Source organism: Fomitiporia mediterranea (genome assembly GCF_000271605.1).
Source record: "Fomitiporia mediterranea MF3/22 unplaced genomic scaffold FOMMEscaffold_9, whole genome shotgun sequence".
Classification (NCBI taxonomy): domain Eukaryota; kingdom Fungi; phylum Basidiomycota; class Agaricomycetes; order Hymenochaetales; family Hymenochaetaceae; genus Fomitiporia; species Fomitiporia mediterranea.
Window position 1 is genome coordinate 2,502,802 of NW_006760394.1, and position 27,855 is coordinate 2,530,656.

A 27,855-nucleotide genomic window follows, 5' to 3' on the forward strand; every position below is an offset into this window, starting at 1 on the left:
AATGAATGAAGTAAGATAATAAGACGAAGATGACACAGTGTGAAGGGAGAAGACGGAAAATGGGTAGTTGTAAGAAGGGTAAGACATGAGTAGTAACATCCCAAAAAACAACGAAACAACAATGCAAAGGAGGGACAGGAAAACAAAAGAAGGAACGACAGATAAAACAAAGAGCAAAGATATCCAGAGTCCAAAATTCTACTACACGTATATCCTACATCTCACCTCCTACCTCCACCTCCCACGAGTCCCACCCATCCTACTTGTCACAACTTCTTCGCATCAACAAGCGAGGGTGTATTCGTCCCACTCCCACTCCCTATCCCATTCCCGAATCCATAATGCAAACTCGGAACACTCCCTACAAGGTTCAAGTTCGATCTCGACCGCGCGATTAGTTCAGAGGCTACGTCTGCTCCGAATTGTTCCACAAGCTGATTCGCATAATTATCCATAATAACAGCCATACTCCCCACACTCAACCTATACCGCTTCGGCATCATCCCCTTCCCAAACCTATACGTCACATGATTCGAACAAAGCAACGCTGCTAAAATCGCTGCAAGGTGAAAAGGTACGAGTCCGAAAGCAATCGAATACCACCTTTCGAGTGTGGTGCGTTCGAATTTGAGATAAGGATTTTTACACCCCGGGAGTACGGATCGAGCGTAACAGAGTTGAGAAGAGGTAGCTTCTACGAAGGGACTGTAATATCCACAACACCCTAATTGATTTTGAATGCGAAGACGACCCGTGGTACCGAGGTCCCGAGACCATTGAGCGTTGACTTTCCCTTCGAGGTTGAATGTTCGAGTTTTATAAGCTACGTAACCAGGAGCACAGATGAACGCGAATGTTATCCAGAGTAGGAGGTTGTATGTTGCGAGGAAGCTGCGGTTGTTTAGGAAGATGCCTGCCCAGCCGATGAGAGAGGAGAGGATACCGAAGGTTGAGGCTATTGTGGAGAGGATGAGGACGGTGCGGTTCCCGACGCGGATGACGTCTGCGTGTGTCCAGACGTTGAACCAGGTGAGGAGGCAGAAGATGAGGGAGACGAGAGAGTATATGGACACCTGCGCATTATCAGTTAATAATCATCAATATTAAGAAATAGTAATGGGAAGGAAGACTAGGAGGATCAGAACGCACGAGTAAATTGGTACAAAATAATATCCACTTAAATCGATTCCACCTCAATTTCGACTTCCACGTTCCACGAGTCATGTCCACACCATCATAATCCTCATCCTTCTCACCCGGCATACGCGCCTCCCCACTCTTGAAAGCCTCTCTCCCACCTCCTTGTTTAGGTATCACCGCTGCCCCACCCTTGCCGCCTTTGCCTTTACGTTTGTACATCCCACCAGGGGAGAGAAATGGATATGAAAATTTTGAGGGGAAGAAGTTGACGGAGAGGGAGTTGTTGGTTGTTGAGGCGTTGTCGGAGTTGGTGTTGACGGCGGGTCCTGGACCGGTCATGGTTCGTAGACTGCTACTTGGGGAGCCAGGTGCTTGTTGGGGGAGGCCAGTGAAGGGGGCGTTGGGAGGTTCGAGAGGTAGGGTGTAGTCGTGGTCGGCGAGGATATGTCGTTGGGAGGAGGCTATTGAGTTGGCGTGCGACATACTGGAGGATGTACGTCGGTGTCTACCAGTCGAGGAAAACGACGCGTTAGCCTTGGACTACGTGGTTGAAATATAAGAGGGAATGATAATGGCGGATGTCGACGAGAAGAAAGGCAGACAGGTATGACTTCACACGCTTGTCGATGCTTCTACGAGGGACCGCAATCGGAAAGAACTTACGGATAGTCATTGGTCTTTCCCAGCGACGAGGGAGGAAAATAGACGGGGAGCACGGAGCCATGTCGACGAGGGGAGGAATGGAATTATGGAATTGAACCATTGGATTGGATATATGGGATGGACGGAGGGGAAAAGAAGGACGGTTATTAGTGCATGTTTTACCTAAGTGAATATAGCCGAGATGAGATGAAGTACTTACCGACCGGCCGGCGGTGTCTTGGCCGTTGTGGCCGTGACTGCTGTTGCTGCCTGGGTCGAGGTAGGTGGACCAGACGCGCTGCATGAGCGGTGATAGCAACGAACAAGAGAGAGACGAGGAAGAGGACAAGGAGGACAAGGAGATGATGATGATGATGATGCCAGCATGCGCAGTCGCTCGGGGATCACAAGCTGTCCAGATACGTGTGACTGCTCCAAGAATAGACCAGTCACGTCATCCTCGGCCCGCTTATTACTCGAACATTATTGGAACAGCAAATTAGTACCCAGTGCTCGAGTTGGACCTCCAGGTAATGCATGTATACATAACGCTTCTTAGCTGGAGCAGCGATGCACTCGGGCATTAACACTGTCGGGATACCGTCACACATACGTGACTGATGCCGAGAATAGCTTAGTCACATCATTCTCCGCGGTCTCATTTTTTTTCAAACATCGACAAACAACATAAAATAGTGAACATCATCTAGTCTGCCCGGTGCCCGAGTCGGACATATATACACCTGACACTTCTTAGCCAGAACCACTGTTACTACTCTTCTACGTCCTATCGTCTACGCACTCGTAATGCCTGCTTAGAACCGTGGCATCGATTTCATCAATGGGAACATGCTTCTTTTGCTTTGATGAATAGCAAAGCGTATCACTATCGTTCTTGATATTGCTCAGACGTGATGATTGACAAAGTCAAGCTTTGATGTATCCTCTATCATCGGACTGGACCCGTGCTACTATACTACTCCTTCTGTCTTCGTCTTCTTCTCTGGGTCCCGGCTCGTGAGACAGCGCTGATCACTGATAGTCGAGCTATAAAGCTCGTCTTGATGGACCTCATCAAGTTCAGTTCATCAAATTTATACTCTTGTAGAGCACCATGCAGAAGACGTCAGGCTCCTCCGTTATTGCTGACGCCATCCCTACTGAACGTCCACACATTTACGGAGGCCGACAATCCTCCCACCTTCTCCACATCCTCATCATCGGCTGCGGACTCGGAGGCATCGCAGCAGCACACACCCTCTCCCAAGCAGGTCACACCATCACCATACTTGAATCCGCACGCGAAATAGGTGAAGTCGGTGTCGGGGTTGTACTTCCCCCTCCTATCACACGCTTACTTGCAAAATGGGGTGCAGGGGAAGCGTTGAGGAGAGTTGGTGTGAGAAGTGAAGGGATGGCACATTTGAGGTATGCTGATGGGACAGTCTTGGGGTATATGCCTATGGGTGAACGGATGGAGAAGAGGTTTGGAGCGCCGAATATGTTCTTACATCGCGCGGATTTTCATAAAATCCTGAGCTCACTCGCCCTCTCCTCACCTCTCGTAACTCTCCGCCTCCGCTCTCCCGTCGAAGACATCCAACCCATACCAAGCTCAGAAGACGGGAAAGTATCGGTTAGGTTGGCAGGTGGAGAAGTGGTAAAGGGAGATTTGGTGATTGGTGCGGATGGAATTAAGAGTTTGACTAGGAGTTTGATTGTGCGGGATGATGAGAAGCCGGAGGCGACGGGTGATGCGACGTATAGGGTTATACTTCCGACGGAACTGATGTCGAAGGATGAGGAGTTGAAGAAGTTGGTTGAGAAGGGGGATTTGACGGTCTGGGTTGGTGAGGGTACGCATATGGTTGGGTATCCTATGGTATGTCTCGTACACTCTCTTGTTGTGATTGAATTTTTGACAAAGATTTCTCTATTTGTATTGAAGAGCGGAGGAAAACAATACAACTTAGGTTTCATCCATCCAGACGATGATGCAATCGAATCATGGGTTGCACCGGGAGACGTCAAAACCATGCGTGAACAGTTCGCGAAATACGAGCCTCGGTGCGCTTTCCCTCTCCTTCCAACCCATCTAATTTGGTGTTTTTCTTATTGGAAAATATGTGACGTACAGATGCCAGAAAATCCTGTCCTTGATTGAGAACCCTGTAAAATGGAGGTTAATGGACCATAAACCATTACGACAGTGGATGCACCCGGCAGGAAGAGTTGTGTTGTTGGGCGATGCGTGTCATCCAATGCTCGTACGTCTCCCATTCCGTTAATCTAACAACGCAATCCTTAATTTGGAAATCTTCACTGTTAGCCATACCTAGCAGCAGGAGCAGCAATGGCAGTAGAAGACGCCGCAGTCCTAGGTAACCTCCTCTCCCACCTCACTTCACCCAACCAACTCCCCTACTTCCTCTCAACCTACCAACTTCTCCGCGCCGAACGTGCATGGGCCGCGCAGCTCGGCTCACGTGCAATGCAGGGACCCTTTCATATTCATGACGGACCCGAGCAGGAGGAAAGGGATAAAGGGATGCAGAAGAGGATGAATGAGGAGTGGGGTGTTGATGAGGATGGGGACGTTAAGGATGAGGGAAGGGAAGGGAAGGTGAAGGTGAAGTATGAGATGATGTTTGGGTATGATCCGGATAGGGAAGTTGATGAGTGGTGGGAGAGGGAAGGGAGGGTGTTCCTTCAGGTGCCGAGTGATAAGGTGTTTGATTTGTTGGAGTGATTGGTGTTCAGGTGTTGATGAATTTATTTACTAGAGTAATAATTAAAAGTGGAGTCAAAGTTCAATAAATTACACTGCAGAATCTGAGAATCGTCTGGACGAAGTCACACCGGGTCTCTGGATAGGTAACATCCACGCATCCCCCGACAGCGCCTCTCTCCGTCAACATATCATGCACTCCGCCCTCTCCTACTTGCACTGAGGTGAAGGGAAGGAGGGTGAAGGCGAAGTATGAGGTGATGTTCGGGTATAATCCGGATAGGGAAGTTGATGAGTGGTGGGAGAGGGGAGGGAGGGAGTTCCTTCAGATACTGAATGATAAGAAGTTCGATTTGTCAGAGTGATGGTGCTTGATATAGAGTGTTGTTACTGGTTTTAATTAGAGCAAGTCGTGTTCTTGACTGATTCTTCAGACCAATCCTCTATACAGCTAGTGCAATCCGTCCAGAATCCATAATCTCATTCAATAAATACAGGGTGTGTCATTTGCAGATAAATCAATACATGAAAAGTGGACTATCTTTTATTTCTACGTTGTTACAGTCTGAGATAAAGTTAGAGTTGTAATGGATGGAATTTATAGGTTAAAGTAGCTCACTGAAAATCGTGATCCAACAGTCGAGGGTACAGTAGCATGGAACATTGTTGCATCAGTGCCCACTTGTGTGCTCTGTCCCTGTGTATAGAATCCTTTCTTCAAGGACAAGAAAAGGTTTGGTGCAAGGATTCCGGAAATTGCTACTGAAGCCAGGAGGTGTGTGTTTGCTAAGGAAAAGAGCTAATTGTGAAATTTACATCAGTCCTTAACACACTACAGCACAGTAAAGACACATACTAGTTCATAGTTCACTAGGAGAAGCAATCCAAAAAGATACACAAAAAATATTCTGCAAAAAATAAGATAAGATACAGTGCATGTCAGTTGTAAGTACCACTTACACTGAGAAATAGATGATGTTATCTCGAACAATGATATTAGACAGGGATGTGTTGTTTTTGGTACCTGGAGCTCTAATATGTCTGTGTATTTTCCAATATCTTATCACCACCAAAATGAATGTAACCATCTCGTTGAGCATGAAAGGTAACCAGAATAACGGAGAGTAATTGGTTCCTGAGCCAAAGTACTCATTGCCAAATATCGCATCAATGTATCGCGGATCTTCTTGGAGTCCTAAACAATTACAAGTTAGAGGCAGACTCATAAATAAGATTCCCGTTTTTACATACCTTTAAATGCAGTGAGTTCAATGACAAAGAAAATAATGGCTATCATGTTGAGTACACCAAACAAGCCCAGAATAAGCTTGCTCTTGTTATAAAGAGCATATGTCCTTAACTGAAGTAGTACTTTAAAAAGTTATTAATATCCTGACTACCAATGGAAAAATAAGCTGATACATACCCATTGCACAAACTGCAACAATAGCAGTTGTATAGAAGAGCACTTTGAACGGAAAATCATATTCTGAATAGTATGTAGTGAGTAAGACAAGAACTACAGTAGTAACTCCTTAACAAACCTCCACTAGTAATAATCACAATAAAATCAGTAAAGTGAATGTATAATTTTGTAGTATATACTCACGAATCCTGTACTTCAATAATCATAATACAAGGTATCTTACTGTCAGGGTCAAAGGGGAAATCAGGAATGTCACAATCTCCAGACCATTCTTGAAGTAAAATGAGGTGGAAGCCACCTGTTAAGGATAGATTAGCATTAGTAGTAGTATTTGCTAAGAGCTCATCGTACTTTTACATGCTGCATATCTAGCAGTAAGTATTAAGATAACCAGTCAAGTTTGTAATGAGAATAAGTATTCTATAATATAGGATAAACACTTACAGCACCGAAAATGCAGCAAGGTACCGCCCAACCATGTAGAAAATTGTACCAAAGGAAAAGGATTTTGTCTACTTCCAACGTTCAGTGGATGAGCATTGGAAGACCATGAATAACATTACCCACCCATATGAATGCAACCTTTTTTATGAGTTGTAAGTGTTAAATAATGCATTGCAACACAGTTCTTCTATTGAGTGCAAACCTCATCTTCAATAGAGAGTACTGCATGTACAAACCGTTAGCTACTGTGAACCTGCTATTGAACTATCACGTTAATATACCGAAATTGTAGGAGAACATCGTCAGGATAGCCACTGAACTAGCAAGTCAGTAATACACTCCAAGCATATAGAACGCGCATACCTCTTAAATGCAGACTAGTAATAGTAGCATAAGATTGTAAATGAGGCAATAATTCTGTCTGGATTGCATTCATATTGGTAGCAAAGGTGGGCCGGGGAGTCAGATGAACAAAGGACAAGTTTGTAGCCCAGATTATATGTAGCCGGGTGCACACATATTGCATTGGAAACGAACTCATCATTGTCGGCGAATAGAGCAACATTACACTGCTCCGGTGTTTTGTCAATTAACAGTGGGTAAGCTTTGATGGTGAGGCAGTACAGCAGGATGAACAAGTGATGATATATACCTTTACAGAGTAGTGTGGAAACTATGTACTGGGTACCCGTATATCGTCAGTAATATGAATAACGATATGCAGTGCATAAGAAGGCTCAACTATTCAAAGCACTGCAACATTATCTGCTTTTTGAGCTAATCTTGCCAATTTGGGTGAGTTATGACACGAGGCCCTTAAATAATAATGAATGGAGGGTTAGTACATCTTATTAATCAGATGCGCTCACAGTGGATAACAGAGAAACAAGGAAACAGACTGTTCTGTTGTTATCCTAATGCATCAAGTTGCTTGGAGCATCTCTGATATATCTATGCAGAAAGATATGAATTAATGGGCTGACGTGAGGTCTTAGCCTCGGCATGTCCACCCTCCCGATAGTCAGAAAATTGTCACAAGGCAAAGAATTCACTATTTTTGCAGATGGGCCAATTACAATTACTGTGGCATTGGCGTCAATCATGCTTCCCATGCGTGGGCGGAGGTACGGTGTACAGCCTTGCACCCTACCCTCCCCATTCACCCTCATCAACAGGGCAATGCTCAACATTCAGGGTGCGTCTTTCAACTCCAGGGTCCCAGCTGGATCTAACATTGATGTTGTACTCTTCAGTGATACGCCTCGACGGTCTGCATTAGAATCGGTCGTTGCACAGCAAAGTGCCAAACCTCCGGGTCAAAATATATCTCGGCGATATTCCTCGAGCTCGAGAGACGCATCCCATCAGTGATAAATTGCACATACGGGATGAAACTTTATCATTGTACGCGCTCCATCCAATTCAATATCAGGATCATGTCAGCAGTGCAGTCCAACAGCAGATGTGTCCACAATCGTTTCGATCAAGCTCCTGCATAAATCAGTAATCCCATTTCGAGATGATGTCTGCATCGGTTCAATTGACATCGAGGCCAGCAAGTTATCCGGAAGATGTATGAATGGGCCGAGTGGGGTTTTATTTATCCTTTCATCCATGCTTGCTTACCACGAGTTGATCCCAGCTCACCTTCCCCTCGATGCAACTGTGGTGATGATCAGCTCACTTCCATCTTTGAACGATCGCTTTCCAACTCACATTGTTCGATTCATCAATTGAAGCTGTTATACCAAAGTGCGGATACAAGGCAGTAGCTGAAGTCCAGTTTAGGGAGCCTCTTATGGAGCCACTGAAAGCGACAAAAGACAAAGTGGACGGTCCAATTGTCATTATTCTTGATGCATTGGATGACGTATGGTACGTCTGAGAGTCGACGAAGCTTAATGAAGCTTTCCAAGGACGAGTTCGGAAAGCTGCCTTCGAATTTCCAATTCTTCATTACAAGCAGACCAGAGGACGATATCATCACAGCGTTGTCAGACCGACCAAATTCAGCATACGAGATTAATTTGGATGCTAGATATGCTGATAGCAAGCGCGACGTTCTTCGATACATCGACTACAAGATGTCCAGGATCATCGAAAATTCACTGATCATTATTCCAGATATTTGGCGTGTGCCAAGCGAATGCAGATACTCGCTGATGCTTCGGAAGGGTTGTTCATATGGGCATCGACGGCCGTCAAGATCGTGTCAGAGAGTTCGAGTAAATTTCGAAAACTAAACGAACTCGTCAATACGTCCGATCGACTAAAGGGCCTTGTCAAGTTGTATGCGTCAGCCTTGAGAGATTCTGGAGTCATTACGATGAGTGATAAGGTGTTTGATTTGTTGGAGTGATGGTGTTGATGAATATAATTACTAGAGTAATAATTGAGCGGAGTCAAAGTTAGTGTAGAATGTCACATGACGCGATAAATTACACTGCAGAATCATCCAGACGGTGCCACACTCGCCTTTAAAATTAATACTTATACCTCCTCCACTACTATCAGCACCACATCGTCATACACACACACACCCAGCTCATGCAACGTAGTGATAATGACAGACAACGACGAACCAAACACAATGGACGAAGTCACCCCAGGTCTCTGGATAGGTAACATCCACGCAGCCTCCGACAGCGCCCTCCTCCGCGCAAACAACATCCACTCTGTCCTCTCCTGCATGCGCGGAAAAGTCCGCGTCGCCGAGACATTCACACACTTTCAAATTCAACTCGACGATACAGAAGACGCAGACGCACTTGCGTTCTTCCCACAGTGTATATCGTTTATCGAGAATGAGCTGGATCAGGGGAGAGGGGTGTTAGTGCATTGTCAGGCGGGGATGAGCCGGAGTGCGACGATTGCTGCTGCGTATCTGATGTATGCGGAACAGCTTGATGCGCAGACTGCGTTGGAGAAGATCGTCAAGGCTCGGCCTGGGACTCAGTGAGTGGACCACTGTCTATATGTACGAGGCGATTGGTACTGATGAGTGAGATAGACCGAACGATGGGTTCCTCGCGCAGCTCGATATATTCTACCAGGCGAGTTACAAGGTATCGAAGAGGAACAAAGCAATGCGTATGTACTACCTTGAACGAGCACTTGACGAAATCATGAGTGCGTATCCCGATCTCCTCTTGTCTGCTCCGACAACAAAAACTGACTATATGCTATTCTTTTATTTATTATTTATTTCATTTTATTTAGATGGTGAAGGAATACCCGCCACGGCGATGTTCGCCTCCTTCCCACGTACTCCAGGGGACTCAACACCAGCGACACCAGGCGCTCAACCCCCACGCAGGCGCATTCGATGCAAGATGTGTCGTACAGAGCTCGCAGCGCGCGAACATATGCTCGATCACGGGCAGGTCGGACCTGCCACGCCTGCAGGTGTTCCTAACCTCTCACCAGCTGCATCGCGCCGTCCATCAACCCACATGCCCGACGGCTCCAAACCGAATGGTCTTAGTATGACACCCAAACAAGCTGTGTCAAGGAGAGGCTCGATGAGCGCGTCGGCGAATGCGAATAATATGAATAATGCGGAAGTGATGAACTTGGCTACGTTGAATGGAGAGCCGATACCGATTATGAGGAGGTTGTCCGGGACGAGTGTGGGGAAGCCACAGTTTCCGTTCCCGCCTGGGTTGACACCAAGGAGTGCGGGTGTTTCGAGGTCAGGGTCGTTTGGTGCTAGTGGGGTGTCGCCGATGACGCCGATGACGTCGACAACGACTTCGACGAGGCCTAGACGGCCGAGTGGACTTGCGAATATGCTCGGTTCCCTAGAGGGTTTAAATGCTAATGGTGGAGATGAGGAAAGTGCGATTGCAGATGATGATGACGATGACGAGGCAAACGATGCCAGCACCGGTATTGGAAATGGCGAAGCAAATGGTGTTAATGGAAAGCCGGAGATTGCGGAGACGACTGCACCGATGTTGCGTAAACCATCTGGATATCTTAGTCCAGCAGACCTTGCTGCACAGTTACAGTCTAACCCGAAGCTTGCTGCGTTACGCTCGACGAGCGGGTTGAGTATGACGCCTTTGACGCCGCTCACTCCCTCTTCCACCACCACCACCTCCAACACTTCCAACTCAAATCCTAACAATCTAACGTTAGGAGGCCTACCCCCGCCGAAGAGCCCCTCAATCCAACAACTATCCTCAATAGCCCCGCCCCTCCTAATCAACCCAAACTGCTCGGGATACTTCGTAGAACCGATGAAGTGGATGGAGCCGTTCCTTGAGAATGGAGAGTTGGGAGGCAAGATTGTGTGTCCGAATAAGAAGTGTGGTGCGAAGCTTGGGAATTATGATTGGGCGGGGGTGTGTTGTAGTTGTAAGGAGTGGGTGACGCCTGTGAGTTTTATCTTTCTTTTACTCGTGTTTCTTTATAGTTGACGGATTGACTGACTGATTGAATGGTTGCGTAGGGATTTTGTATACATAAGTCAAAGGTTGATGAGATTGTTGTCTGAAGGATGTGATGTGGTAGACCTTTGTGCAGAATATGGCAGTACTAGTGTTGTATTTCTCTCTTTTTGTCCCCTTTTACTTGGCTCTATCTTTGTTATGATGTTTGATGTTTTCATTTGGTTTTGCTACAAGATACAAGATACGTGTATGAATGCTCTTTCCCTACCCTCTCCCCTCTCAGATAGTTGTAGCTAATAACACGATGAGACAATGTATACGTGATTGTTTTGTACAATGCTGCAATTTTATGCACATCGAAGGTCAGGCAGAAGAACAGTGATTTTCGGTTCCTAATTACAGTCAGTTTTATACAGAGTGTTTTAATGAAATACTTTGCAAATGTACTTGTATTTGCCTAAAGCATTATTTACCATATTTCCCTTGCAGTCACCTTCTCATTTATCCTCTATTTTCTGCACTCTATTCTTTCTCTTAATTGTCCGTGTTTTTAGGCTGCCACAAGGACTACCCTATTACTACGGCTTCGTCATTTTCAATTGCGAATTCCACGGCCGATGTGTTTGCTTAGCGGGTAATCTCTGTTTTAGCATATTTAAGACCCATAAGCCTGGATAGAAGTACCCAGTCAGCATATTCCGATCACTAGAGAACATCACTGTCCTTCTCTATACACAATGAAGTCTCTCATACCAGTAGTTGTTTCCTTGACTCTTGCAGCCTCTGCTCTAGCACAGCTTGGTGTTACGTTTAATCCGTCAGTTTTGCATTCCTTCACAATTGAATATGCTGACATGTTTGAATCTTTGTACACAGCCCAACACCAACACAATGTGGTGTGGAAAGAATTATAATGAATGGAGGCACTCGTGAGCAACTTCTTTTCTGTTCAATAAATGCTCTTCAAATTTACTAATAGTATGCCTTTTGCAGCACCCTATACTATTGTGAGCACTATTGACCACAAGTATTAGTAGTCTACATTTATGATGGTAATCCTACAATTGCATTCTTCTAGACGTATGTCTTATTACTCTTGTCTCTGGGTTCTTACTATGCTCAAAAATTGTTTCTATAGTATTACTGGAAAAGGTGCTGCTAAGACAGAAATATACACTACACAATCAAACACGTTCACATGGACTGAGGATTTCAGAGCTGGTACTTCTTATATTATACTTTAGTAGAAATTGTATGCTTATGTTGCAAAAGGTGTAACTGTTGGAGTTCATGTTGAAGGTTTTGGCCGGAAAGGGAAGGCTAAGGGAGATATTCCTGGTGTCAGAGTTGCAGCTGGTAGTACGTGTAACCAAGTTATCATCACTGTATATTTGACGAATACTACATGTGCAGGATCTGGATGTAATCTTGTTAGCTAGATGTGTTTCTAACCTAGCAGAGATTGTTAGCAGTATAACTGTTGGAATAAAGGATTTGAATGTTGCTACATTGCGACGTTTTTATCCTTTTGTATACTTTGTAGAATAGGAGAACAGTGTACATAGAATTGAAGGTTTCTTTTGTATTCTGGATTCCTATTCTGATTCCGATTATTACTCTGTTTAGAACGGAAGAGAAATGCAACAAGTGTAAGGAATTGTTTGTATGCAAGAGTCTGGAGAGGGATGTGATTATTGAATCTATGCGGAAAGATAGATGGAACGAAATGGATGGGATAGATGGATGTGGTGCGACGCTTCAAACTAATACTATGCCTGATAAGGCCTAATTGTTCGACACGGTCAATCAATTAAAAAAATGTCAGGTTCTCCACTTGTAAAATCTCATTGTGTAAGGTAGAGCGACACCAAAGACATCAACGAGAAGGTGGACCGGAGGAGTGAACGGAGAGAAAGGGAGGGGGGAAGCGATATATAGATATAGCAGGAGCAGCATTAATATTAGATGGTACCAGAAGCGGTTACGGAGACTTTGCATTTCGGTCGACCAGAGTCCGAACCTTGCTTCTCGATGAGTCGAACGACGTCCATCCCTTCGACAACTTCACCGAAGACGACGTGTCGGTTGTCGAGCCAGGAGGTTACTACGGTCGTGATGAAGAACTGCAGGGTTAAGAGGAAGAGGAATAGTAGGGTAAGGTGAGCGACGGACATGGATTCGGAGAGGGAAATTGGAATAGAATAGAGGAAGGGAAAGACGTACTTGAGATCCGTTCGTGTTCGGGCCTGCATTTGCCATGGAGAGCAGACCTGGCTTGTTATGCCGGAGTTTGAAGTTCTCGTCTAGAAACCGACAGTGTCATTAGAACAGGACACGAGGAAATTGAAGAGATTGAGTTGGGGTCAGGAGGTGTGAAACGTACCAGGGAACCGTTCACCATATATTGACTTCCCACCCGTCCCATTGTGTCGCGTGAAGTCACCGCCTTGGATCATGAACTAATCATACATGAGAATTATTTGCACGAAAGACGTGATTGACGCAAGTAATTGGAGGATTGAATAAATTGATGGTGAAAATAGACGTACGCCTGGGATAATACGATGGAATGAGCTCCCAGCGTAACCGTAACCGTGTTGACCCGTTGCGAGTTCGCGGAAGTTACGAGCCGTTTTAGGAACGACGTTATCGTAGAGTTTGAAGACTACGTGAAGTACGATAGCTGTCAAAAGAGACGTGTATATTGAATGAATAATTGTACATACCGATTCGTCCTGACGGGTTTTCGTTGACAGCGACATCGAACTGCGACAGACAGGACAGAATACGTGTCAGGAGCAAACATAGCACTGTAAAACCGGAAAGCAAAACGCACGAAAACGTTTGACCTGTCATTCAGAATAAAACGAGTCAAAATTAGATAGAAAAACAGTAAGGAAGCTGATAGACTGACATGGCTGAACGTGCAGCTGCGGCGGCTGAGAAGCACCTGCGAAATAGCAAGGACATGTTTAGGTTATGAGGGATATGCTTAACAGACGAGATGAGATGGATGGCGGTGCAGGAACAGAACAGAAAAAAATTGAATGAGCGGCACCATGAGCAGGACGGAGCACGTGCGGTGATTTGGCTGCCGCCGGCAACGAGATCTGGGGTTCCCACGCGAGATTAACAGCTCACTCACTTTATATAGATCTCTTTTAATTTTTGACGAACAAATGTCCTCAAGGGAAGACGCCTGGGTAGGTTCAGGGATGTCATCTCCGAGTACTGAGTCGACTCCCTTTTTATAGATGCAGAGATCTTCTGTCGTGGTATGGTATAGTATGGCATGGTAAGGCATTACAGTAATGGCATAGTGCGAGACTAAAGTCTACAAGGGAGAGGTCACTCATTCACCTTCACGGAATCCTTCGCCGGAGCTTCCTGTCTGTGTAGATCAACATTCGCCCAGCTGTGCAGATACGAACCTCTAAATCACAGAAACGGAGCCATTTGCATTCGACGACAGACCGAGACCGAACGAGGGTTCCTTCCGGTGTGCCTCATGCTCCAGGTCCATCACCCCCATCACCCATAAACGTCCTCATCCGCCCCTATGCCTGCCCTGACGGTACATCGCTCAATGCAACGAGACGAGTTCTAGAACCATGTTACGGCTCGGTTCGCCGAAGTTGCTCTTGACTGGAAGCTTGTGGCCCCCCTTCTCGGTGCCTTCTCTCATTCTCGCGCTCGTTCTCTTTTAATTTCTCTAATCTCATCTTTCCTCTCTTCACGCTTCGCCTATTCGTAGAAGAGAAGGGAAGGTGCGAATGAGGTGATTCCGACGACAATATCTCATCTCACATGTGGACTTGTTTGTTTGCTACTCCGCCGCTCGGACGGTCTATGTCTCTTAAAGCTTTAGAGATACGGACTAACCCCGCAGAAGAAGACATAGGAGTTAAGCTTAAACCTTGTCAATGCCATTTTCCCCCTTCGCCGAGTCCCGAATCCGAGTCCCGATAGCCTTTCGAAGATCATGCGCGGATAATTATACGCGGATCTGCAATATCTATCGACCCTTTGCGAATATTTTCTTTTTTCAGTGGAAAGGAAAAATGAAAATGAAAAATGTACGCGGCTTGAGGGCTTTATGTCAGGGAACAAACGTACGAATGTCCGATGATCTGCATTATCCATATTTATTATTATCAAAGATCTCATTTGCGAAATTCTCTTCTCTATTTCGCGGTGCGTAACAAAGAGGGGAAGAGGCAAAGAGGGGAGAGGATACGGCTTCTCAAAAGCGCCGTTACACATTGCAATCTAGCGAAATCCACGCATTCGTCTTTTTCGTGACGTTGCGGACCTTCTTATCTCTTTCACCTCAAAATCACTCTTTGAGATTCACTAACCTTCGGACCTTTCGGATTTCCTGTGTCGGTGAAGGAAATGCCTCGGCTACGGACCGTAGGAGTTTTAATTAAGACGTAAGTTCGGTGTTGATGTGCGCGGAGGATTTTGAAGTTTAGCTTACAGGTTTAGTGTCTATCTTTTTGGTTACTCCGGCGTCTTAAACCAATGAAGGGACGTGGATTAGAGAGCTAGTCTGCGTCGTCGGAAAGCCTATTACGCTCTATTTGGGAGAAGAGACTAAAACGATTCAATAGTATCACTTCACCAAGCACGTCAATTCTCAATCAAAGGCCATTTGGTGTTCGACTTCTACGTAAGTCCTACCTAGATATATTGTATCAAAGACTCCCTCGGAAAATATCATCACTCAACGTAAATTATCCTCCCCCTCTCTCGCACGTACGGATCATCGCCACATAGAGCTCGTTCCTCGAAGTAAGAAGAGCCGGAATTGAAATTACTGAACTTACCCCACGCCGAGTCTTTCTCGTATGTTACGTCATTAGGAAGGAAGAGGATGCCTTTTTTCTATTAATTCAGCATAACTAGATTTCGTGATAGTCGATTATTCTAGTCATGTGTTGATGTGGTGAAGGAGCAAGTACAGGTGATAATGTGTGATAGTTCTTGACGGATAAATGGATGAGACCCGGTAGTGCTATCGACTGGATAGTACGAATTACCTCTATTACCTGTTTGTTTTTAGCTGCGGCGAGAGGATATGATGAAACGTCCGGATCTTGTGATACTTTGCGGACGGAAGGGGGATTAGGTGCCCGGAGCTTTTGGAATTGAAAGCCTGTTGGAGGTGGATGTCTCGTAGTTTCTTATCTGCGTGTGTAGTAGGGAACGTAAAACAAGGCATGCAGTACACATGACTTGACGCAGTTTTTGTGTGTGGTAAATACCCTCTTGACTCCCTGCTAGATGTATGCGAAGGCAAACCCTTTCGTGAACCGACATGCAATGAATCAGAACGCTTCAAGAACGAAAACAGCGTAGCAATCTATTTGAGCCTCAAATGGGGAATACAATGCTCTTAAGTAATGGGATACTGGATATGTTCAACGGAACATTGTGTGTGCTGCACAGATGGTATTCAAATGTACACAATTTGACACACGCAAAATAATTTGTCAGGTAAGAGTTATTCCTTCGTCTTTCGGCAGTTCTGTAGGAGCATCTACGACGAATTATATGAATTTCAGTTATCGGAGATATAGCAAAACGTACCTTCTGCAATCACTATGTCGCTCATGTCGCTCAGCTGAAGGCTGGTTCCTTTGTTCGCGCCCCTCTCCCCGGCTTCTTTCATGCTGATCAAAATATGGCTGCCAATAATAGGAAGTAAGGTTGGCTTTCCCGCCAAGCTCAGAAAGGTTGCGATGAAGGGAGCAACATCGTGGAGATCGCGACTGACTATCTGCAGCACACAGACGAATATTACGCTATAATAATAAATACAGGAGTTGCCCAGTATGAGTTTCTACTTACAAGCCATAATAAAATGCTTGATCTTCGACGAGTGCTCGGACAAGATGAAAGCCCTTGAATCCGGCTGATATTCTCCAGTATTCCGCTGCTTTGAAAAGGGCCAAACACAGTAACATGGTGTCATACGTAATAGAAACAATCCTGTGTACAATAAGCTTGCAGCAAATGTACGAATAAGTTACTTACCATGAGATTATCCCTAGTGGCAGTGGTATTTCCTTTTCGTATACACAAATGTCAACATCTTGTGCAAGGTGGAGGACTTCGACTGAAGTGCAGCTTAGGCCCTTCGCCAGGTAGGTTAGGCTTAATCGAGCAGCTCACAATTTTCAAATAAGTTTGCGTAAATAAGAAACCCCAATTCTATTGCTATTTCCATGGCAAGGAGTGACTTTAGAATGATAGATAGTCTCCCATCTGTCTATATTAGCCATGATCACCTTGAGGATGTAGTACTTACTTTGATGATAAAGAGCCAGTACACGGACCTGGAGAATATCTACAGAGTAATCGTTTGTATAGATATACATTCATAGTGTTGAGAACGCTTTCTTACATTCAATGAGGATGATTGTAGTCAAAGCTGATAACACATTAATTACACATCATGTATGACAAATAAACCACATACAACATAATCCCTGGGTCCAAGACCAAATCCGACCTCAATTCCAAATTAATACAAAGTTATCCAGTAGGAGTGTTTAGTTGAAGCACATACAGCTGTAGTGCGTGCCAGGATTTCAAATCAGTACTTATTTTGTGGAATATTTCTTCCTACCTTAAGAGACTTTGTTTCAGTACACCCACTAGAATAAACATCTTTTCCGATTAGTATTATTTCAAATGTTGCATGGAAACCCTCACATACACGCTATAGGACAAATTGCTCCAAGAATTCCGATGTAGCGATTCTAAGAGTTTGAGATTACGATTTGCTGTGCTAGTATGATGTCTCTTACCGCGAAGTAGACTAGAGTCGTATGGGTATATGGATTGCACTTCATGCCTGGGATTAGGTACAGTCTGAGACAGTAATTATGAGTATGAAATTCTCACCCAAAAGTACTTGACCTGCACCAATGCATCTTAGCGTATATATGAGAGATTACGTGCAGTTGACATACCTCCTTATCCATCGTTATGACTAAAATTGTGATGGATTCTGTCAGCAGATGTTCAATTCAAGAGATTGTACTACGAACGAGCATGATAGACCAAGGCGGCCAATAATGCCACGAAGCAGTATTGCTCAGTAACAATCTGGTAGACAGATGGTTCCACAAGGCTTGGATCGACGGTTACTGTATCTGAGCGAATGAAGAATAAGTAGGCATGTCCATAGTTTTCCATTGTAGTCAAGTGTACACTTTCAAAAATTCTCTCATCTGCTCTTATAAGAAGCAGAAACATACCTGGTGGGTACGAACTGCGACCCTGTTTTGGATGAGGCATAAGACGCGGCTGCAAAGTAGTATAAGCCCGCTATAGTAATACCAAGTACTTCATTTATGGCGTTTCGTTTCAGTGTTACTATAATACAAAGGAAGGCGGAAATATGCTGACCGTTGCACTGTGCACACCAGGGTGAGGCAGACAACTCAGCAGGATTTTGGAACAGCCTCAGCAAGTCAGATGAGACGCGCAAAAACGAAGTAACAGTACACCTTCCCAGGTCTTCAAAGCATCAGACCAATGGAGTGTACGGTGAAGAGAAAGGATCAGCAAAACATCTTCTTCGTAGTAATAACAAGGTTGTCAGGCTATCCTTGTGAGGTGTTCCTTAGATGCCTCAGCTTAGTTGAGACCGATACGTTGCAGGCAGAGTGAGACTAATGCCGTCGGTAGTCTTTTGGCTCCGTCTGTCAGAGAGAACAGTAGAAGGTACTCACAGTTGTTTGGCTGGGAAGGTAATATCACTAACTGTGCGCTTCAAATGTGGAGGAACACATTTGGCAGTATTTCTTTGCTAATGCATCATTGGCAGATACTTAAGCGGAAGGTGTGAAAAAATGTACGAGCAATGGATGAGAGGTTACCTGCAGAACAACAGGCAACGCTGTTTGAAGTTAACACTGTTACAGAGGCACAAGTTGTGCGTCTCAGTTCAATTGAGGATACAGGTATGCAGCAGGCAATGAGACAGAATTGCACTCCTGTTTCACTCGTAGCAAAGCGAGCAAGAACAACGTTGAAAGCACTTTCTAATCAGGGGTTCTGTAATCACCGAAAGAAACGCCAGCACCGGATTAGTGATACGCATCACGTGCACACTTCATTGCATATGACGTGTTGGCTCGATCCTGGGCTCAGCCGCTCAAGCGACAATCAACCCCGCCTTTCAAGTCGAAACAGGTGTTCACTCGCTTCAGAGATGGTTCCCCTCACTGACGCCAACATGCTCGCTCTCTCATTCGTTCCACTCGTCCCAATATGACTACTATTGCGCAGGTCCCAAATGGACTACAGGTCAATTGCAGAGCATGGCTCCTTTCCAACCTCAATCGCCTAGTGGAGGTCTCGATTACTATAGTGGCATGGCTGGAGAAGCCTATGACGCCAGGACTTATGACAGCATTCTGAAGGACTGGGTATTACTGGACTTGCGAATGCGGGCATTTCACTTATCGAAGCGAAGCTTATGCGACAGAGAGCTTTTGGAGGACTTGTACGTTGTTCATCTTTTTAAATGACTCTCCTTTTGTGTGAATTTGAGTGAACTTTTATAATCGAGAGCTGATTTGGATTGTAAAAGGAGATAATCTGACTGACGCCTATGGAGATCGATGCAGCCGCTGCGTATGAAGTAAGTACGGTGTGAGTGGATGGGATACTCGCGCACCGCTTAGTGGTAGTGTAACAAGACAGGGAGAAGCGCTCGTTAAGCTCATTATTGGTGAAGGTTTCCTCCGTCTTCGGCTATGCCATCGTTTCATAGTAGCCATTGTTTCATGGTACTGGAACGTAAACGATGATTGATGTTGCGATTTTTATCAGCTACGGGCCACGTGGCAAAACGATCTGCGACATTCAATGCAAAGACTCGCCTCCAACTCTCTTCTGTTTCTCACTGTGTAACAAAGAGGGGACGTGAGGAGGGGGTTGCGCCGCGTCTGAAAACTGCCGTTACAGATGCAATCCAGCGAAAACTATGTATCTGTCTTTTTTCGTGATCTTCTGGACCTTATCTCCCCCCACCTCAAACTCACCCTTTGAGTTTCACTAACTCATAGGACCTTTCGAATTTCTCGTGTTAGTGGAAGAAGGCGTTGTCGGATATGGACCGCAGGAGTTTTAATTAAGACGTAACTTCGGTATCAATGTGTGCAGAGGATTTTGAAGTTTAGCTTATAGGTTAAGTGTCTGTCTTTTTGGTTACTCCAGCGTTTTGGTTCAATGAATGGACGTAGATTAGAGATAGCTAACCTACGGCGCCATAAAGCCTATTGTGCTTTATTTGGGGAAGGAACGATCCAATAATACAACATCACCTACGAAAATGTCAATTCGCAAGCAAAGGCCATTTGGTGTTCTACGTAAGCCCTGCCTTGATACAGTGTTACAGAGCTTTTTCGAAAATGTCATCCTTCAACGTAATAAATTACCACCCTTTCTCCCGCACCTACGGATCATCGCCACACATAGGTAGACTCAATCCTCGAAGTGACGAGAACGGAATTGAACTTACTGAACTTACCCATGCCGAGCCTTTCTCTGGTGTTAACGTCATAAACCAACACTTGAGAATTGTCGAAAACGCTGATTAGACACAGTGAAATGTCATTATGACGGAAGAGGATGTTCGTTTTCTACTAATTCGGTACAACTAGATTTCCTGACAGTCGACTAAACTATTCATGTATTGATGTGGTGAAGGAGTAAGTATGGGTGATGGCGTGGAATGGCTGTAGATGGATAATTGGATAAGGTCCGGCAGTACCTTCGACTCGGACTGGATAGTATGAGTATTGCCTCTAATACCTGTTTGTTTTTAGCTGCGGCGAGACTTTATGACGAAGCTTCCAGATCTTGTGATACTTTGCAGAAGGGCAGTTTAGGATCTAGGTGCCTGGAGCTTTTGTAATTGAAGGTTTGTAAGAGCTAAATGTCTCAACAATTTCTAATCTGCGAATGCATATGTAGAAGGGAGCATTAAATAAGGCACGCAGTATGTACTTTATGGCTTATGTGGCAAACATCCGCTTGACTCTCTGCTAATCAGTAGATACGAAATGTACGCAAAGGCAGCCCTTTTGTGAACTGACATGCAACGATTCAGAATGCTACAATAATAAAAACTGTGTAACAATCAATTCAATCTACAAATCGGGAAAGCAATGGGATAGTACTGGGTATATACAACGGAATAATGTGCATGCCGCAAGAAAGGTGCTTGACTGTTCACAGTCTGACGAGAAAGACGCAAACTCTTTTGTCAAGCAAGAAGTAGCCCTTCGTCCCTCGGAAGTCCTGTAGGAGAATCTATGACGAGTCAGATGCGTTTCAGATATCGGAGATATGGCAAAACGCACCTTCCGCAATCACTATGTCGCTCATGTCGCTCAGCCGAAGGCTGGTACCTTTGTTCGCGCCCCTCTCCCCTGCTTCTTTCATACTGATCAAAAGATGACCGCCAATAATGGAAAGTAAGGTTGGGCTTCCCGCCGCGTTCAGAAAAGTTGTGACGATAGGAAGGAAGTTTGTGCTGAGCTCAAGTATCTGCAGTACGCAGCAGATTATGACACTAGAATAATAAGTATAAAGAATCGCCCAGTACAAAGTTCAACTTACAAGCCATAATATAAAGCTTGGTCTTCAATGAGTACTTGGACAAGATGAAATCCTTTGAATCCGGCTGATATTCTCCAGTATTCCGCTGCTTTTAAAAGCGCCAAACACAGTAATATGGTGCCATACACAATAGGTACAACCCTGCAACTAATAAGTTTGGGGCAAATGTATGAATAAGTAACTTACCATGAGATTATCTCTAGTGACCGTGGTATTTCCTTTCCGGTTACACAAACGTCAATATCAAGTGGAAGGTGGAGCGCTTTAACTGAGACAGTGCTTCTTAGTCTACTCATTAGGAAGAGTGAGATTAATGGAGTGGCTCACTATCTTCAAACAAAGTCGGATAAATAACAAGTCCCAGACCTATAGCTGCGTCCAGGGCAAGTAGTAACTTTAGGATGATGGACAGCCTCCTATCTGCCAAGATCAGCTTTAGCAATCATCTTGAGGACTAATATACTTTGATGATAAAGTGCCATTACGCGGACCTGGAGGATATCTGTAGAGTAATTGTCTGCATGGATATGTGTTTATTGTGTTGAGAATGCTTTCTCACAGTGTATGAGGACAAAGGTAGTCAAGTCTAATAACACATTATTTACATAACTTTGTGAGTAACACATAAATCACTTACTACATAATTCTCTAGTCCAAACCGAAGTCCGGCCTTGATTCCAATTAATACAAATTTGTCTAGTGGGAGAGTTTAGTTGAAATACACACAGCTACGGTCCGTGTTAAAGTTTCAAATCAGTACTCGTTTTATTAAATATTTCTTCCTCATACCTTAAGAGACTTTCTTTCAGTACATCATCTAGAATAAGCATCCTTGCCGTTTAATGTTATTGCTCCGTCGCATAAGATACTTTACACACTGGCTATAGTAGAAATTGCTCCAAGAATTCCGATGTAGCGATTCTAAGACTTCGTGATTACAATCTCGAAACTTGCTGTAACATAGTGGCACTTACTGCAAAATAGACAAGACTTGTAGGGTTACAAGGATGGCACTTCATGCCTGGGATTAGAGTGAAGCCTGGACTGTAATTATGAATATAAAGCCCTCACCCAAAAGTACTTCACCTGTACCGATCGACCTTAGCATATATGAGATGGATTATGTGTAGTGGACATACCTCCTTATCCATTGTTATGACTTATTAAGTAGGGTATCGAAATTTGTCAGTGGCTATTCAATTCAAAGATCCGTACTACGAACAAGCATGATAGACCAAGGCCGTCAATAATGCCACGGAGAAGTACTGCCGAGTAACAATCTGAGAGACAAATGACGGGACCCAGCTTGGATCGACGGCTTCTGCATCTAAGCGAGTAAAGAGTAAGTAGGGATGTCCGTAGTCAAGCGTTTGGTTAGCCATTGTAGTCGAGTGTGTACATTCAGGAATTTCCTTGTCTGCTCTTATAATACACAGCAACTTGCCCAGTAGCACGAACTGTGACCCTGCTTCGGATGAGGTGTGGGGATGGAGTGCGGAGTAGTATAATCTATAATAAGATCAAATACTGCATTTGCAGCGTTCTGTTCTGATACCACTCAGATACAAGGCAGAGGGAAAGATGCTGATTGTTGCATTGCGTATATCAAGTTGGGGCAACAAACTCGGCAAGATTTTGGAACAGCTTCAGTAAGTCAAATGAGGCGGACAAAAACGAAGTGGCAATATGCCTACCGTTCTGCAAAGTGTCAGATCAATCGTGTGAACAAGTGAAGAGGAAGTATCAACAAAACGTCCTTTGCGTAGCAAAAAAATAAATGTTGCCAGACTATCTTTGTGAAGTGTTCCTTAGATGCCTCAGTGCAGTTGAGACCCATAGGCTGTAGAGTAAGATCTATACAGTAGACAATCTTTTATCATCGACTGCTTCGAATGCAGAAACACGATAGATGCAATATCTTTCCAATACACCATCAGCATATACCCATAGTCAGAAAATGTGTAAAATTAACCAAGCAGTGGATAAAATGTTACCCGTAGAACAATAGGCCAAGCCGTAGCAACGCTGTTCGCGGAGATCAAGTTATGCATCTCACCTCGCCTGAGAATCACAAGCTGAGACGCCAAGTTAGGTGAGATAATCTGTATTTGCGCTAGAAGGATATAACCATGGAACAGGTAACAAGTTACAAGACTGAGTTGTACTTCTGTTGCACCCGTAGTTACATTGTTCAGTCAACTGAAAGATGGATGAAAAAGTGCATATCACGTGCGCATCTTCATCAAAGTTGCTTGAGCACAGGATCGACGTCATACTCTCCACTTGTACCTGATCTGACCAATGTTCAAAGCTCGCTCGCTCCAGAGATAGTAACTTCCGCTTACTCTCTTGCTCGTACCATGGCATACTTCGACTACTATCGTGCAAATCCCAACTGGGCTTCCAGTCAATGGCAGAGCATGGCTCCTCCAGCACCTGCTTTCCAGCCACAACCGTCCTGGGGAGGTCCCGATTACTACCGTGCTATGGCTGGAGGAGGCTATGATACTGGACTTTATGATTACGCTCAAAATAGGTTACAAGGTCTGGGTACTTCTGGACTCGCGAATGCGGCTCCTTCACTTGTTGAAGCGAAGCTTATGCATCGCAGAGCTTATGGAGGACTTGTGCGTCGTTTATTTATTTTCTTATTTATTTTCGAAAAATAATTCCAACTGATGATGATTTTTTAAAGGGTGATATTCTGACTATGGCACCTATGGAGATCGGTGCAGCCGCTGCGTATGAAGTATGGCGTAATTGGAGGTATAATTATGGGGTACTCGCGCAGCCCCTTAGCGGTGACGCAATGAGACAGCGAGAAGCGCTCGTCGGACTTGCTATTGGTGAAGGTTCGTCTTCTTTCTTCTTCGGCTTCACTACTATTGTTCTTGCGTGCGTACAAGGTTGATTGATATCGTAATTAGCTACGAGATTGTGGCAATATACGCAACGCGTCGGAGATAATACCGGAAGACTTGCAGCTGTTGAAACTGCAGCACTCGCCGCAGCTCGGATCTTTGATCAAGGGAACAGTATACTTATGAGCAGCGGAGGTGCATATGGGAACGTTGGTACCGGAATGGGAATGGGTGCCGGGGGAATGGGTGCCGGCGGAATGGGTGCAATCAGTCCAGCTCTTTCAGGAAGTGGACTTGCCGGTGGGGCATTAGGTTCGGGAGCCGGAGGGATGGGATTCGGTGGAGGTGTAGCTGGTTCTGGAATGGCCAGTCCTGCACCTCCACTAGTTCGACGACGCTCACTCTCTGTTGGTGCTGCGCCTGGAGGACTAGGCTATGGGGCTGGAGGATACTCTGGCATGCCAAATTCTGGACTTGGCCCTGCAGGAGGTTACGCTGGTATGGCAAATTCTGGACTCGGCGGCGCAGGCATGGGTAATACTGGACTCGGTGGTGCAGGCATGTACAGTGGTGCAGGCATGGCTAATTCTGGACTTGCTGCCGGAGGATATGCAGGCGGTATGGCGAATTCTGGACTCGCTGCCGGAGGATATGGAGGCGGCATGGCGAATCCTGGACTTGCTGCTGGAGGATATACAGGCGGCATGGCAAATACGGGACTTGGCGGTGCTGGAATGTATGGAGGTGCAGACGGGCTTCTTGGTGCAGGTGGAGGAGCAGGAGCAGGGATTCAACGACCACTCTCGGCAGGAGGATACGCATCTAGCGCTGGTATGGGATACGGACCGGGAGAACCAGGAGAAACGTCTATAATGCGTCACGAGCGACACCGCGCAGAACGGGCAGCTGAGCGTGCAGAACGCGCTGCACTCAAGGGAGTTCGATACGAAGATGGGTATCGGCCCGGAAGAGCGTATGATGATTATGATATTGAGTACGGACGTGGAGGGCTTGGTGATGGATACGGAGCCGGAGGCGGATATGGAGGTGGTGGTGGGTACGGAGATGGGTATGGTGGATATGGAAGGCGGTACGGGAGGCATGGAAGGAGGAGACATCGATTAGCGCGTGAGGCAGAGGGGTATGCGATGGATGCTTTGGGTGGTGGATCTGACGGCTATGGAGGAGGTTACGGAAGATATGGAGGCGGAATTTATTAACGCGAAGCTACAACTGTTACTTGCTCCCCACTGCGACACCGTTTTCTGATTGGACGTTTTGTACGCTGGCACTTTGTATACCTTCTTGCAAATTCGATCGCGATGTATAATTTTTTTTTTCTGACTTCACGAGCTCTGTACTTTTCGCAACAAATAACATACTCTACTTGTACAATATACAATCATAATCACAGATATACCAAAGGTGAAGTGAGGCTGTAAAAAAAAAATGAAAGTTGGACAGAAATGAGAATGATAAAATAATAAACAAGTTAGGTCCATAAAAAAAACAAGCAGAACCTATAAGTTTGAGTGGAAAAAAATCAGGGATATCGCTCTCGTAATGCATGAGCATCCTTCGATCCATATCCGTAGTTCGTTCCATCAGAACCATAACGATTCGTACTGCGCGGATAGCTCTTCATCTCAAAGTGCACGTTCGAGAACGTGCGGGTTACACCTCCACCACCAACTGTTGATGTATCATATGCATTATCCCCATGTCGAACAGCGTCTTTCATGTTGAATAACATGTGACTACCCAGAATGCATAGGAAGGATTCGCTTCCGCCGAAAGCGACAAAGGCTTGTATGACGGCGTTGAACGTGGTAAGCGTGCCTTCGAGCATGTTGAATACGCAGTATGCAATGATTCTGCACGGAGATTAAGCAACATTCGCGTGAGATCCTTACGGTATAGAAGGAGGAAAAGGAATTGGAACGGAGATGTGATGATGTGAGACTTACAATGTGAAATAGAATACTTGGTCGATGATGACGACTCGGATGAGTGGGAAGCCACGGAAACCTGCAGACAATCTCCAGAATGAGATGGCTCTGTGGAGAGTGAGGCCCATGATGATGAGCTCGTATACCAATGGAAGGATCCTGCAATTAAGAAATAGGGACGTAAGTTATGTTTCACGTTATTAATTCATAAAAGGATCGGGGAGAGAAGAGATAGTGAAGACGCGAAACATGTGGTTACTCATACTGACCAGGCCAAGATAAATATCTCCAACGGCAGCAATCTATCGACTATACACATTTCGGCGCTGTTTGTTACTTTTATCGACATCACTTATGTACGATTGGGTGAGAATCGTGTGAAGTAGAATAGAGTAACAACAACACGTACTGCCTTGGGCGTGCCCATAGTACACGGTCGCTGCTATCCGAAAGAGTTCTTCCGCTACGAACGAGATTTTGAGGATATCATGTAACCTGGTTCCTGTAAGCAATTTGTGCTAATGAGATCTGCATTTGCGCCATGTGCGATAGATATGTACGCACGCGAAGGGAGGAGGGCGAGGAGTCTTAACAACAAGATATCTACCAAAACGATGGTCAGTCCAATGTTCCTTTCCGAAGCAAAGCTAGCGACTTACAATCAATCGCGATCCTCGTAACCAAGCCTAAGAGGACATAAATAAGAAATTTTCGCGGAGCGAGTGAGCACGATGAACATTATAATACGTACCTTGTGCGACCAAGAGCCATCCAGTTACAATGCCTGAAAAGGACTCCGAATTTAAGAAAAGAACGCCAAACTCTGAAGTTTGATGCTTACATCTAGTCAAATACAATAACAATAGCAACCGATCAACTTATGGCAAACGCTTATGACAGAGAACACGACGCACGAGTAGTTACGCGCTTGAAATATGCACCCTGGTATTTTTAAACATCGATGGGTTAATAATAAAAACTGGTTGCTCGTCTCGGGCGACGCACAATATAGTAGCGATGTGCCTCCCATGACTCCAATATATCGATTCTAGAGGATATTCAGTTAATGGAAGATATTCAGTTGATAAGATGCATACCGCAAAATAAACCCAAGTTACATGGCTCCGCGGTGTGGACTACAATACAAACATTTCGTTCAAATTAATCGAGAAAAAATGCGCGAGTGTAAAAAGCGAGCACACCCAAAAGTACTTGACCTAAAGACGTGGATAAGCACAAGTGACAGTCAACAGATACGTCCCAAAGAAATAATCAGTTCACTGACCTCTCTGTCCAAAGTGGTGACTATTCCGCAGTCAGTGTGAATAAGCGAAGGGAGTGAGGGCAAACCAGCTCTACTTACTGATATCGTAACACAACAGTGTTACAGTTGCAGCTTGGAAGTACATAAAGTAAATACCATCCTCGAGGAGAAATCTGGCTACGACAGGGTCGATGTCAGCAACGGTGAGATTGCTCATTTCGTGCCGAGTAGAATCCTGCGTAGGTAGGGATGGATGGCGCGTTCTCAAAGGTCGAGTAGATGGTTGTCAATTCCTGTAGAGCCCGCCTCGCCATGGATTGGGGAACCTTTGAACATATGGTGATAGTTTAAATATTGATGGAA

The 27,855-nt window shown here is 45.1% G+C and overlaps 12 protein-coding genes across 12 annotated transcripts; 6 read left to right on the forward strand and 6 right to left on the reverse strand.

Annotated features, from left to right (window-relative positions):
• Nucleotides 1-266: 266 nt before the first annotated feature.
• On the reverse strand, nucleotides 267-1,479 carry FOMMEDRAFT_136097 (uncharacterized protein; the record flags this gene model as incomplete). The annotated part of the gene is made up of 2 exons (XM_007269368.1): nucleotides 267-1,073; nucleotides 1,150-1,479. 2 exons carry the CDS (start codon nucleotides 1,477-1,479, stop codon nucleotides 267-269), a joined length of 1,137 nt encoding a protein of 378 aa, XP_007269430.1.
• A 1,071-nt stretch (nucleotides 1,480-2,550) lies between these two features.
• On the forward strand, nucleotides 2,551-4,531 carry FOMMEDRAFT_112201 (FAD/NAD-binding domain-containing protein; the record flags this gene model as incomplete). The annotated part of the gene is made up of 4 exons (XM_007269369.1): nucleotides 2,551-3,664; nucleotides 3,731-3,849; nucleotides 3,920-4,049; nucleotides 4,112-4,531. The coding sequence occupies exons 1-4, from the start codon at nucleotides 2,897-2,899 to the stop codon at nucleotides 4,529-4,531; spliced, it is 1,437 nt and encodes a 478-aa protein (XP_007269431.1). The 5' UTR covers nucleotides 2,551-2,896.
• A 529-nt stretch (nucleotides 4,532-5,060) lies between these two features.
• On the reverse strand, nucleotides 5,061-6,415 carry FOMMEDRAFT_30626 (uncharacterized protein; the record flags this gene model as incomplete). The annotated part of the gene is made up of 11 exons (XM_007269370.1): nucleotides 5,061-5,075; nucleotides 5,130-5,309; nucleotides 5,367-5,418; nucleotides 5,471-5,705; nucleotides 5,762-5,881; nucleotides 5,937-5,999; nucleotides 6,055-6,059; nucleotides 6,120-6,129; nucleotides 6,160-6,234; nucleotides 6,288-6,304; nucleotides 6,381-6,415. The coding sequence occupies 11 exons, from the start codon at nucleotides 6,413-6,415 to the stop codon at nucleotides 5,061-5,063; spliced, it is 807 nt and encodes a 268-aa protein (XP_007269432.1).
• Nucleotides 6,416-7,382: 967 nt separating this feature from the next.
• On the forward strand, nucleotides 7,383-8,739 carry FOMMEDRAFT_159427 (uncharacterized protein; the record flags this gene model as incomplete). The annotated part of the gene is made up of 6 exons (XM_007269371.1): nucleotides 7,383-7,504; nucleotides 7,556-7,747; nucleotides 7,832-8,048; nucleotides 8,134-8,250; nucleotides 8,297-8,513; nucleotides 8,555-8,739. 6 exons carry the CDS (start codon nucleotides 7,383-7,385, stop codon nucleotides 8,737-8,739), a joined length of 1,050 nt encoding a protein of 349 aa, XP_007269433.1.
• A 157-nt stretch (nucleotides 8,740-8,896) lies between these two features.
• On the forward strand, nucleotides 8,897-11,049 carry FOMMEDRAFT_22408 (uncharacterized protein). Its single transcript, XM_007269372.1, has 4 exons — nucleotides 8,897-9,335; nucleotides 9,391-9,509; nucleotides 9,600-10,759; nucleotides 10,834-11,049. The coding sequence occupies exons 1-4, from the start codon at nucleotides 8,971-8,973 to the stop codon at nucleotides 10,876-10,878; spliced, it is 1,689 nt and encodes a 562-aa protein (XP_007269434.1). The 5' UTR covers nucleotides 8,897-8,970; the 3' UTR covers nucleotides 10,879-11,049.
• A 462-nt stretch (nucleotides 11,050-11,511) lies between these two features.
• Nucleotides 11,512-12,213, forward strand: FOMMEDRAFT_30628 (uncharacterized protein; the record flags this gene model as incomplete). Its single annotated transcript, XM_007269373.1, has 6 exons — nucleotides 11,512-11,591; nucleotides 11,651-11,703; nucleotides 11,754-11,781; nucleotides 11,913-11,995; nucleotides 12,047-12,133; nucleotides 12,188-12,213. The coding sequence occupies 6 exons, from the start codon at nucleotides 11,512-11,514 to the stop codon at nucleotides 12,211-12,213; spliced, it is 357 nt and encodes a 118-aa protein (XP_007269435.1).
• Nucleotides 12,214-12,441: 228 nt separating this feature from the next.
• FOMMEDRAFT_22409 (cyclophilin) lies at nucleotides 12,442-14,011 on the reverse strand. Its single transcript, XM_007269374.1, has 8 exons — nucleotides 13,920-14,011; nucleotides 13,689-13,724; nucleotides 13,611-13,623; nucleotides 13,501-13,540; nucleotides 13,324-13,439; nucleotides 13,158-13,233; nucleotides 12,998-13,077; nucleotides 12,442-12,897 (listed from the first exon to the last, which is right to left on the reverse strand). Coding segments are annotated over exons 2-8 (489 nt in total). The 5' UTR covers nucleotides 13,691-13,724; nucleotides 13,920-14,011; the 3' UTR covers nucleotides 12,442-12,735.
• A 2,258-nt stretch (nucleotides 14,012-16,269) lies between these two features.
• On the reverse strand, nucleotides 16,270-17,006 carry FOMMEDRAFT_159430 (uncharacterized protein; the record flags this gene model as incomplete). Its single annotated transcript, XM_007269375.1, has 5 exons — nucleotides 16,270-16,316; nucleotides 16,367-16,581; nucleotides 16,628-16,768; nucleotides 16,814-16,895; nucleotides 16,952-17,006. 5 exons carry the CDS (start codon nucleotides 17,004-17,006, stop codon nucleotides 16,270-16,272), a joined length of 540 nt encoding a protein of 179 aa, XP_007269437.1.
• Nucleotides 17,007-19,110: 2,104 nt separating this feature from the next.
• Nucleotides 19,111-19,320, forward strand: FOMMEDRAFT_136101 (uncharacterized protein; the record flags this gene model as incomplete). Its single annotated transcript, XM_007269376.1, has 1 exon — nucleotides 19,111-19,320. The coding sequence occupies one exon, from the start codon at nucleotides 19,111-19,113 to the stop codon at nucleotides 19,318-19,320; it is 210 nt and encodes a 69-aa protein (XP_007269438.1).
• A 1,742-nt stretch (nucleotides 19,321-21,062) lies between these two features.
• On the reverse strand, nucleotides 21,063-22,800 carry FOMMEDRAFT_159432 (uncharacterized protein; the record flags this gene model as incomplete). The annotated part of the gene is made up of 4 exons (XM_007269377.1): nucleotides 21,063-21,109; nucleotides 21,160-21,346; nucleotides 22,558-22,577; nucleotides 22,641-22,800. The coding sequence occupies 4 exons, from the start codon at nucleotides 22,798-22,800 to the stop codon at nucleotides 21,063-21,065; spliced, it is 414 nt and encodes a 137-aa protein (XP_007269439.1).
• Nucleotides 22,801-23,748: 948 nt separating this feature from the next.
• FOMMEDRAFT_22411 (uncharacterized protein) lies at nucleotides 23,749-25,692 on the forward strand. Its single transcript, XM_007269378.1, has 3 exons — nucleotides 23,749-24,045; nucleotides 24,114-24,270; nucleotides 24,346-25,692. The coding sequence occupies exons 1-3, from the start codon at nucleotides 23,779-23,781 to the stop codon at nucleotides 25,497-25,499; spliced, it is 1,578 nt and encodes a 525-aa protein (XP_007269440.1). The 5' UTR covers nucleotides 23,749-23,778; the 3' UTR covers nucleotides 25,500-25,692.
• Nucleotides 25,693-25,822: 130 nt separating this feature from the next.
• On the reverse strand, nucleotides 25,823-27,709 carry FOMMEDRAFT_159434 (uncharacterized protein; the record flags this gene model as incomplete). The annotated part of the gene is made up of 13 exons (XM_007269379.1): nucleotides 25,823-26,153; nucleotides 26,247-26,387; nucleotides 26,498-26,579; nucleotides 26,638-26,730; nucleotides 26,793-26,831; nucleotides 26,888-26,914; nucleotides 26,980-27,071; nucleotides 27,143-27,170; nucleotides 27,234-27,276; nucleotides 27,326-27,364; nucleotides 27,431-27,445; nucleotides 27,514-27,533; nucleotides 27,592-27,709. The coding sequence occupies 13 exons, from the start codon at nucleotides 27,707-27,709 to the stop codon at nucleotides 25,823-25,825; spliced, it is 1,068 nt and encodes a 355-aa protein (XP_007269441.1).
• Between the last annotated feature and the right edge of the window lie 146 nt (nucleotides 27,710-27,855).

Coding starts and splice junctions, on each gene's coding strand:
- FOMMEDRAFT_22411 (XM_007269378.1), top strand. CDS start 23,779: ATGGCATACTTCGACTACTATCGTGCAAATCCCAACTGGGCTTCCAGT. Junction 24,046..24,113: donor GCAGAGCTTATGGAGGACTT/GTGCGTCGTTTA, acceptor GATTTTTTAAAG/GGTGATATTCTGACTATGGC. Junction 24,271..24,345: donor CGGACTTGCTATTGGTGAAG/GTTCGTCTTCTT, acceptor TATCGTAATTAG/CTACGAGATTGTGGCAATAT.
- FOMMEDRAFT_22408 (XM_007269372.1), top strand. CDS start 8,971: ATGGACGAAGTCACCCCAGGTCTCTGGATAGGTAACATCCACGCAGCC. Junction 9,336..9,390: donor AAGGCTCGGCCTGGGACTCA/GTGAGTGGACCA, acceptor TGAGTGAGATAG/ACCGAACGATGGGTTCCTCG. Junction 10,760..10,833: donor GTAAGGAGTGGGTGACGCCT/GTGAGTTTTATC, acceptor ATGGTTGCGTAG/GGATTTTGTATACATAAGTC.
- FOMMEDRAFT_22409 (XM_007269374.1), bottom strand. Junction 13,234..13,323: donor TCCATCGTATTATCCCAGGC/GTACGTCTATTT, acceptor ATGTATGATTAG/TTCATGATCCAAGGCGGTGA. Junction 13,078..13,157: donor ATATGGTGAACGGTTCCCTG/GTACGTTTCACA, acceptor GTCGGTTTCTAG/ACGAGAACTTCAAACTCCGG.